The 10542-nt window shown below is 43.6% G+C and overlaps 2 protein-coding genes across 16 annotated transcripts in view; one reads left to right on the top strand and one right to left on the bottom strand.

The window, feature by feature from the left end:
- The first annotated feature begins 3681 nt into the window (after window positions 1–3681).
- MAP3K4 (mitogen-activated protein kinase kinase kinase 4) overlaps window positions 3682–10542 on the top strand; it is a 61962-nt gene continuing 55101 nt past the window's right edge. For 11 of the 15 annotated variants that reach the window (XR_014943968.1, XR_014943969.1, XR_014943970.1 and 8 more), the window contains exon 1: window positions 3682–3820. Coding sequence is in view for 12 of the 15 variants with exons in the window: in XM_085541401.1 (XP_085397527.1) it covers window positions 3693–3820 (128 nt within the window). In the remaining 3 variants the exon portion in view is untranslated. Of the gene's footprint in view, window positions 3821–5337; window positions 5563–10542 lie in introns of those variants that run through there. The other 4 variants (XM_032443949.2, XM_032443947.2, XM_032443948.2 and 1 more) reach the window with 1 other exon arrangement.
- On the bottom strand, window positions 3729–5476 carry LOC146761383 (uncharacterized). Its single transcript, XM_085541405.1, has 2 exons — window positions 5009–5476; window positions 3729–3869 (listed from the first exon to the last, which is right to left on the bottom strand). Exons 1-2 carry the CDS (start codon window positions 5474–5476, stop codon window positions 3792–3794), a joined length of 546 nt encoding a protein of 181 aa, XP_085397531.1. The 3' UTR covers window positions 3729–3791.

Here is a 10542-nt window from a genome sequence, read left to right as displayed (position 1 = left end):
TAGGTAAGACTAACACTACATCCATAAAGGTAATAGGAACTTTGTGTTTTAAGCAAAACCAGTATAAACATATAATGCTTGTTAATTAACACTGCTGCCTCAGATTATGTTACTGAACACTCCTTTGGCAGATGCATTAGAAATAAACATTTCCCTGGCATTCTGCTCTTTCCTTAGCTTCAGTGTGTAAGTGACTGCAAAGAGGTGACTGCACTATCCTTTGACTAGGTTACAGATGTGTGCATGGCTATCCTTGGGAATGAGAGGACATAAATGAGACTTGAAATTTTTACATGCTCTTTGTACAATTTAGGGCAAATGTTTTTCTTGGAGGAGGCCTGAATTTGGGAACCATTATTTTGAAGATTCTGGGGTAATTATGAACCTAGGGAAAAAAAAAAAAAAAAAAGCAAAATGATGCATCCTTTCAATAATTATACACAGAAGACTTTCAATAAACTTGTTGCTATGGTTATAGAAAACAGTTACATTAATACAAAACCTAACTGTAGTTTCCAGATTTTGCAAAAATTGGCTTTCCTTTTTCCAAATCAAGGTTACCTAGGTAACTCTAAGTCACATGCTAGTCAACATATTGGAAGTAGATAATATTTCCTTTATCTGTAACATATTTTCTTGTCAACAAATGAGAAAGAAGGAACTCTTACGTCATCTGTGAGATAACAGGATTACAGAGGAAAGAGAAATTCACAGGGGGTCCATTGCCAAAAGACAGAAGTTTCTGAAGAGGCGATTCTGCTTGTTGTGTGCAGCCTCTGCAGCTGTGATGGATGCATGTATGTTATTCAGGCAAATGGGGGACAGGAAGGAGGATGGCAGAAAAAAGATGTAAATGGGGTAAGATTCATATTTTTGAGAAACAAGAACTTCTCAAAGCTGTTTTGAGTTTCAGGATTCAGGAATCTGTCCTGGAGGAGACGTATCACTGGACAGAGTAACTGTCAGTCAAGCAAACAGGTCTAAAGCTTTACTTTACAATTCATTGCCCGGGTAACAACCAGTATATGGATTTATAACATACATGGAGATCCTAGGGAATCTCTCATCTCAGTTATAGGTACTAAGTAGGCCAAACAAATGCTTTGCAATATTGGTATGTCTGATTCCTTAGAGAAGGATGTGTGAACTCCAATATACACAGCGGATAGGAAAAAAAGACTCTTTAAAATTGGTTAGGGTATGAATTTTGTTGAATTCAAAGTCAGGAGAGAAAGAAATGTTGATGAAAGAGCTGTTAAGCTTTGACAGTAAGTTTTTCATAGGTCTTCCAAAATTTTCCTTTATAGTTTTCTGTTGCTTTAGTCTAGGCAAGTTTGAGAAGTAACGTTCAGAACTAACTCCCAGGTCTCTTTCCAAACTGACTCATAAAGGTGCTAAATGTGCAGATGCTCTGTCTTCTGCAGCTGCTCAGCGGAGTGCGTCACAGAGACCTTAGCTCTGTGGTACAAGGGTCATAAGCTGGATTCCTCAACTGGCTGTAGCTGGAGAGATTCCTGTTGCCAGGAAAGCAGATTAGCTCACATCATTCAACACTTATTTCAAGTGCTATGTGCTATGTTTCCTACCAAGGGTGTGTCTTAAAATAATCATCAGTACCTGTGAAGATGAGGAGACTTAAAAACAACTCTAAAAATAATGATAGGGAACAGCAAGACACAGATGGGAATAAAAAAACTTGAAATGCACTGAAATAACATAAAATGGCAGGTGATTATCTCTTTAGTGGTTTATTCTGAAGGATCAATGCATATAATCGTTTAAAAGGATGAAAATAGTGATGTTCATAATGAGTTAACAATTGTTTTTAGTTTGTTTGTTTTAATTAATGAAGTGGACAGAGATGTAGGTAGAAGGTAAGGCAGAAATACAGAAAAATTTGAGATAGCAGGAGCTGTAGAATGAGATACAAACCTGTCATCCCCCAGACAGTTGTGCACTGTGACAAGGGGAAAATACATTAGTGCCTGAACTATCAACAGGATTAAATCATGACAGATTAATTCACCTTGTGAAATCATGGGTGTTAAATTACTCCAGATGATTCAGAGCAGAAGGTGGAAATGGATCCTCTAAACATTGCTGTACATATGAGTAACTACTCTCTTGGGGCTGTCCCATTGATTTCAATATGCCTGTTATATAAATGGATTGATACGTACGTAAATGTTTGCAGAGATTAACATTAAATGAAGATTAAAATTTTCTCATAGTTGCTTACAACGTCATAGAGCTGATGCAAAAGCCATGATCTACTGAGATGAAGGAATATACCAGTTATGCTGCTTTGCTGTGACTACTCTCACTTTACACAAAGCTGCTGGAAGGAGGAGCAGTGGACCAGAGCTATAGAAGATATTTCTAGGCAGGAAAGATTGATATAGATCTCACAGCTGTTTTGCAGCTGCTGTAAGGCAGTTATAGGAAGAATCTCAGATGCACAACCAGTTATTTTAAAAGACAGAGTATGGAACTTTTAAATTGTTTTCTGAGCTGATTAAAAAAAAGCAACAAAAAAACAAATAGCATCTCTAAAATTTTTAATATAAGCAAGTGTTCAGACACACAAAATTCACAAAAACACCAAGTGTTACATGCAATGAGGCACTAAATTGCACTGCCAGACATACATAGAAAGCAACTGGGTATGCTCTGGATCTATAAAATGTGGCTTCCGAGGATAGGCCTCAATTCATCAGTGGAGCTTCTTTGAATATGTTATTATATTATATCAAACTCAAACACGGACAAAGCACTGCTTATGATCTTGGTCTTCTTTAAGAATATCCCATGGTTGGTTGCTGAGTGTGTCTATAATGCAGTTGGAGAAGGAATTATAGTGCGATTAACAGGAACCAAGTTAGCTTTAAATGGACTCACGCTGATATGTTCAAGCTGTCCTAAATTCAGCTCAGGCTTTATTAACAGGTCTAAAGTAAGTTGTTGGGGAGATATGAGCTACTGTAGCCATGGAAAATGTTTTGAGTCTCACTATATCTATAGATGGTCGTTTCCATGCCCAGTCTCTAGGTAACTTTGAGTATCTGTCAGTGACTGTAGCTCTGCCCCGCAGTGCAGGCACTCAGCCCCGTGGCCAGCTCTACACACCAAAATTGTACTGCTTTAAGCACAACTCAGGCTCGTCGTCCTCTCATGTAGGTCATGTTGTTTTAATAACGGCTGCACACAGTTGCTTTTTAGGACAGGAAGTACCAAAAAACTAAACCAAAACAAAAAAAACACAGTGATAAAACAGTAATCCTAGGAATGTTTCTGACCTCACGCTACTGTTACTTACAAATACTCCTTTAATAGTGATGAGTCAATGATATCAGGCCTTGTGTGATCTGACATGCAGCATGTGAGATGACAGTGTTTGGACAGAAATACTCTACCTCCATCAAGCTCGCTGGCTCCTATTATAGCATGGCTGTTAAGTCATGCTGCTGAACAAGCTTTGGCAGTTATTATGCAAGCTTCTGAAGTGAATGAATCACAGCGGTTAACAGACGATTGAACAGAGCTATACAGTGTGATTCCTTAATTTCTTTCAGAGGTTCACACTTCAAATCAATTGGAGCAAAGCTCAAGCTATGCGACATTGAAAACAGAGTCCTCTTTCTTTCCAAAAAAAAACCCCATCCTGATCTTCTGTGAAAGGAACAAAAGTGTAGATGGACGAATCTGCATATTTCCAGGTAGAAATGCATCTTGGTATTTTATTTTGGCTCTGGGGTGAAAAGCTGCAATATCTACACATGAAAGAAATGTTGTCACATGGTCTTCCATATGCCAAATGCAGGTATGGTTCGTGCTTTATTCTTCGTAGGTCTGCAGAAGAGCATTTTAACCTATGACCAAGAAAAAAATGACAATTCTGTCTTCAGCAGATTTAACTAGAGCTGAACTAACTGTATCTAACAGGCTGCTTTCCAGTGTCTGCTGATGAGGGTGGGACTACATTTAATTAACTACTCTTTGCTTTTAAATAGCTGTTAGTGGAAATGAAAACTATTGGAAAGAAAACCCAAATCTACAAAACTGTTATTGTCCGGGATATTATTTTTGCATATAAACTCAAAGCAAACTATCATTTGATTACTGTGTTTCCTAACACATGTGCACTTTTGGTATACTCAGACTCACAAACTGGCAGTCATTGAACATTTGATATAAAAGAATATTCCCTAAAAGAAGACAAAATTACTAAAAGAACGTTATATTTATCAATTTTTGTAAGGTCTCTGCAATTTATTTAATTATTGCATGTCTAAATATCATCTACAGATAGGCTCTTTGAACTTGTATTACCATTGCCAGGGTTTGCTGCTCTTCATCCAGTCCTAAAACATATAAAAGATGAGGCTCTCACCAACTGGAATATTTAACCAACCCGTTGTGTTTCTCTGCTATTTGAAGGGCGTTAGCCTGTATCCCAGCCAAGTTATAGATGTAGTTCAGGAAATTACGTTTTTCCTCCCTATATTTTCACATGGATCATGTAGCTTCAGGTCTTTGTTTTAAACCGATAAACAGCTCTGCTGTAGGCTTTAGAATGCTTCTAAAATGAAACAAGCTGTTCCAGGAGCACTAAGCCTGCTTTCCCACACACCCCTCCCCCTGTGTGTGTAACTGCTCTCTTGCGATTCTTCTATGAGAATGGAAGTCGGTGCAGGGCCTCCAGCCTTTCGGATGGCTTTGAACTATTTGGGTGGCTCCAACCTCTGTGTGTGTAGGTCATCACCCGAGCACCCAGAGATGGTCAGTATTCAGGTAAACCCTACAGCCTTCCTTACAGTAATCACTAACATTGAGTTTCGCTCTGTCCGTGGATGCTAAAGTCCATGCTACTCGCTCACAGTGAATTACGGATGTCAAGAACAGTTCTGTAAACCACCTGACGGACGGTAGCTCTGAGATAACCAATAGGCAACAAACGAGCGCATTGACCAACGTGGTTTCCTCAATAACCCAAAGAAACAACACGCACAATACAGCGGTGTGAGGCGGGGCTGCGTCCCCCCAGTTTCTTAGCGAGAGCCGCTTCACGGCAGACTACCGTGGGACAACCCGGGGCCGGGTGGCGAACCCCGGGTAGCTCCCCCTCCGCCTCCTCCTGCTCTCGGAGACAACAACGCCCTGCTCCTACCGCCCGCCTCCGGCCATAGGGCGGGCGGCAGCGGGACGGAGAGCACCGCGCGTCCCGCCCGGGGAGCGCTGCCTCCTCCGCACCCGTCCGGCCTCGTCGCACAGAGCGCCTGTGTCTTGGCGAGTCCCTCCTCGCGCGCCGTAGCGATGCTCCCGGCTTCGCTGCCCTGTGAGGCTGATTCCAAGATGGCGGCCGCGCGGGCGGCTCTTGGCGGCCGGGTCCCTGCAGCCGGGTAGAGCTCCCACCCCCGTCCCCTCCTCCGGCGTCGCAGCGGGCCGGGTCGGGCCGCGCACCTCGATCCGCCGTCATGGCGGCCTCGGTGCATGCATGAGGAGAGTCGCCGCACCGCTCCCTGCCGCCGCCGCCATGGAGGAGCCGCCGCCGCCGCCGGGGAGGTCAGTGCCGGGCGCTGCCAAATAGGGAGCCAGATGGTGGCTGCCACATTGTGGCAGCGCGGCGGGCGGGGGCCGAGCCCTGCTGCAGGGCGTCGTGCACGGAGCTTCGGCTCTGCAACATCAGCGCTTTTGCACCGCGACCACCGAGCCAGCAAACGCACCGAGCACAAATCTCTAGCGGCTGCGGTGGGTAAGGCAGTGCTTTGTGGGCGCTGGGCAATTAGCGCTGCATCGCCTCCTCCACCCTGTCGGGCAGCACAGAGGAACGGTGTTGTGAGCTGCTCTGCGGGACGGCTCTCGGGACAACTTTTGCCTGAGCGGGGACTGTGGGGTGTGTGTGTGTGTGTGTGTGAGCATCGCATCCATCGCATCGCATCCATCGCATCGCATCGCATCGCTGCTGGCGGCATCCTCGGGAGGTGCGGCACTGGGGAAGGCTCCTGCACAGCGGCTGCGTTGTGTGCTCTGCCTCCAGCTCCGTGCCGCCCGCCGCTGCCTGACCCCGCGTGTGTGTGCCCTGCTGAGAGCTTGGGGTGCAGGTTGCTTAGCGTTTGCAAGCGTGGCTGCAGAAGTGTTGCATAAATCCGAGCTGTTAGTTCTCTAGTGCTTATTTCTCCTTTTAAAATAACATCCTGTTGATGCGCTTCGCTCCTCGCTAGGAGGCATTCAGGAAGCGTTTGGGAAGCGCTCGGCTGATCGATTAGTTCTGCAGAGCTGGATGAGGGCGGCGTGCTCCAGGTGTGCTGCACCTTCCTCTTCTTGCTCTGACAAGAGGGGACGTGGGGATGCTCTCAGTTTGCATTGAGGCTATGGGGCTGAATAACATGTGGTTTTCACGGGTGTATTTTAACGATCCGCTTTTCTTACGTCTTGGGGACCGGCAGAAGCGGAAGGTATGGAAAAGTTCTTTCAGAATACTTCTGTGATATCTTAAGAGTGCCAGCAGGGCGGATGTGTCAGTGTCAAGGTCCCTTCTTACAGTAGCTTCGAGGAATGATAGTGCAAGTTAAGCGGAAAACGCTTTCAAGTGAAGTTTGCACAGCAGCGTGACCTTGGACCTGGGCTGCCTCCGTGTAGAGGAGCAGTGCAGCGCCTCGCTGGAATACACCCAGGCATTTCCTGTCTGGGGCCATTTCTGACCTCTGCTGGTTTCTGCTTATTAACACACAGTTTATGTGAGTCGGATGTGGGTGTGGATGGTGCGGTGGCAACTTCACCCGGCGAATGAAAACAGAATTAGTTATTTTGGTGTGAGCTGGTGGGTGGGAAGGAAACGTCGCAAAACAATTAAGTAGTCTTAATTGGTGTGGGGCAACGCATGCACTTTGCCGTGATTCACTTCTATATGGACTTGGTGTACTGACTGCACAGCTGCTTTGGATGTGCTTCTCTGGCTTTGTGCAATACTTTATTTCTGCATTACTTTTAAGAAAAAGCGTTGGAGGCTTTTTTCAACATAGTCAAAGTTTTTTTAGATTTTGGAGCTGTCATTAAGTCTGTCATTCCTGCTTGCGAGGTCAGAATCTTGCTGCAATCACTGTGATGCACCAGTGTGAAATCCATTTGATGGCTGATTGTTTTCAGTCCTGCTTGTGGTGTATGAATGCGTTTTTATGCTCCCCTGGCTAGCACTGCGTCACTATAATGCATTCTTCTAAAGTTCATTTCAGTTTTGTTGGGCAAGTCCTCGGCCATTCTCATTTGCTTAAAAAGAAAGTTGATTGCTTTATTGTTGTGAGACAGCCTTTTGTGTCAGAAATCTTTTGATCTTTGTCTGAGGGTTCTGTCATGTCAGAACAGAGGTGCAGTGCTACCTTATGTGTAGGTAAGGTGAGTGTGCAGTACATTCATGGTCTTATTTGAATGATACAGTTGTTCCAAGATGTTTCAAAACATTTAATAGAGAACTCCACTCTAAAAGCAAACTTTTTCTCCCCCAGGGCTTCCTTTTCTTCTTGAACATACTTTGGGGTCAGGAGAGAGGGGAGGCAGCTCCAAACCAAAGAAGGTACTTGGAGCCTGAGAGTAGATGCTGAATTTGAGACAGGATTGCACTTGCGTGAGGGACAGGCTGCTGTGATTGTGGGTGAAAGAAATAGTGCCCCTAGAAAGTTGTGTGAAGAATTGACATTTAGCTATCGATTCTTGTTAAAAAGCAAACAGATAGCTTTCAAGGTATTTCCCCTTGGGAAATAAATAAACACTAAATAAAACAGGCGTCTCCTTGGTATTTCTTGTTCGTGGCTTATAGGCTTTAGATCTTCTCACCTCAAACTCAGGCACTTGCAAGAACTTTATAGCACAAAATTCACTATGGCAATAAATGAAGCCTTAAGCGTTTCCTTTTTGAGATGCCGTTTATTTGGGCACACTGCAAAGGTGTGAAGACCCATAGAGCTACTCTGACTTGTCCTTGATTGCTTGGAAACCTCTTTTGTCCTGGCATAAATCCAATGCAAGGGGAGAATGAAGGAGCAAGGCTGTGAGTAGAGCAGGGCAGAATAGAGAATGATGGTGGAGGCTTCCTCTGCACTGTGATGTTTTAATTCGGTCTGTCAGATTTGTTGGCTGTATGATGACAGTGAATTGGGCCGTTAGTCTTCAGCATCTGTAGTTTGGGGGAGACTCGAGGTCATTACATGGATTGTACTTAACATACTTCTCTGGTTGCCAGAATGTATCTGTAGGATTGATTGTATGTCAGCAGCAAAAAAAGTTAAAACTATTTGATTCAGTTAGGATGATAGCTTCCACTGGAAAATTGCTTCAACTGTAGTGATTTACCACCATCCTCTTCTTGATTTTTTTTCCCCCTGTACATTTAAATAAAGTAAGGTATAATCTCTATTTTTAACGTATTGCATTTTCTTGTTTACATGTGAAAGACTGGGATGAATGGTTGCTCTACCTCCACCAATGATTGTTTGTGCATGCAAACACATGAAGTGCTTAATGAGATATCTGCTATTTACAGCAGCAAGGATTACTCTGTGTTGTGTGGCTGCTGGAGTTGGTTTTCTGTCTGCTAATCAGCGCTGCCTGTGTCAAGGTTGATTTTACTATTATGTAAGCAAGTGGTTTTGGCCCTCGTGGAATGCAAACTGTGCTGAGATGAAAAACAGATCTACCAGATTTAATGGAGAGGTTGAGGGGTGCGCAGCAATAATTATTCTAGAGAGTGAGTTGGGTGTCTTAGAATCTTTTAAAGATTTGGTTTCCATGACAGCCACATGTCATAGACCATTCTAAATGTGTTTTAGATGCAGTTTAACAGAGGACAGGTTCTTATACTACCCACTGCTAGTTAAATAGCACATTGACCTGTGTCAGCATGGGAAGGTACAGATCTGTCAGCTTCAGTTCTTCAGCTGTGTGGTTGGATTTACTGTTCTGTGTGCCATTTATGTCCGCAGGGCTGATACTTTCCTTAAGGCTTCTTTTGCTCTTCAGTATTAACTACAATAATACTATATTTTGCCTGTAATCTATTAACAATAGTTTATTCCTTTAAAAATGTAAAAATTGTTCTGTACTCATCCTTGACCAGCTGCAAACTTAAAACCAATGAAATGTTTGCTCTTACCACCCCAATTTGTGTGTTAGTGTCTTGAATGATGTTGGTTCACATGTAGTCCAGCAACTGTGTGTGCAGGAGCACAGCAGCTTGCCATGAACCTTCAGCTGCCTTATTTTGGATTCAGACAAGTGGGATGTAGCTTCATTGCCCAGATGCATGTCTGCTATTGTCACGAGTTGGAGGAGCAGATTTTCTCTGCTCCTGCATCCAGATACCACTTAGCTGTGTTGACTGTTGTGCATTGCTTTCTGATGTGTGGTATCCTTGTCTGGCTTGTTACGCCCTTGGCTTAGCGTGTTGGTAGTTTACTTGCTGATGGTTTCTCTTAGAGCAGTATTTGTAAAGGCTTTTACCACTTTAGCTCTGAAACATCCATCAAGGAAGTGGTAACAAGGTCACAGTTAGAGATGTCTCTGTTACTTCTCAGCTGCATGATGGAACTGCCTGTGGATGTGAAGAGCTCCAAATTGTGTGGCATACTGCAGCTTGACTGCATTGCCTGCATTAAGAGCCGTTTGGATGTGGTGCTCAGGGATATGATTTAGCAGAGGGTTTTTAGAGTTAGGGTACTATGGTTAGGCTGTGGTTGGACTTGATGATCTTCAAGGTCTTTTCCAACCTGAGTAATTCTATGATTGGCCATCCAGCACCCAGAATTACAAAGTACTTAGGTATCAACTTCCACTAAAAAATATGCTTCACTTTCAGTGCTTCACTTTTGAGTTTCTCGCAGACTTCATCAAAAAGATGAACTGAAATATTGGGATCAAACCCAGTTGATAGCTTTTCTTATCTAGGAGTGGAACTTTCTGTCAGAATAGTGAAGTTTGTGAGCAGGAAAGCGTTGGGGAAGAAGAGAAATGACAAATGAAAATCAGTGGCTGTTGTGGTTCTGATTATCTTTTAGTGTGGCTCTGTGCCTTCCCAATTTATCACTTAAAGTTACCTTTTACTTTTTTTATGAGTCGCCCTCTGGAACTGGTTTGGGGTATCTGATGCCAAGTACTGAACTGCAGCGTTTATCCTTTGGATTTGTACTGTGATGTCTTTTGCTCAACCGTCTTTAATTTGGTGATGAAAACACACTTCAGAACTTCTCGTTTAAAGAAATAAAAAGGTGAAGTGCTGTTCTTTTCCTCAGGGTTGAGTTATGATATAGCTGGGGTTGAGAAAATAGCACAAACCTAAGTGCTGAAGAATGAAAGAAACATAGTTACTGAGACCAGTTAGTGAGAGGCTGAAGATAAGGAAACTGAATGCTGGATAGGCTGGGTGAAGCTCTCTGTAGTTTCCCTCCTGTTTCTGCACTTCTGACCTTTGATTCTTTTGCAGCCTCTCTTCCTGGGCTTAAAAGTAGGTGTGGGAATCTAACAAAGTCACCAGCATTTTCACAGTAGGTTTTT

The sequence above is a fragment of the Coturnix japonica genome, chromosome 3 (assembly GCF_054131305.1).
Source record: "Coturnix japonica strain WE chromosome 3, WE-NBRP24, whole genome shotgun sequence".
Lineage (NCBI taxonomy): Eukaryota > Metazoa > Chordata > Aves > Galliformes > Phasianidae > Coturnix > Coturnix japonica.
This window is presented reverse-complemented; position numbering and strand designations above follow the sequence as displayed.

Bases quoted from the DNA above. Each gene is read 5' to 3' on its own strand.
- LOC146761383 (XM_085541405.1), bottom strand. From the start codon at position 5,476: ATGACGGCGGATCGAGGTGCGCGGCCCGACCCGGCCCGCTGCGACGCC. The intron at 3,870-5,008 runs GTGCGTGTTGTT...TCTTGGTCATAG, and splicing joins CCGCCTCACACCGCTGTATT to GTTAAAATGCTCTTCTGCAG.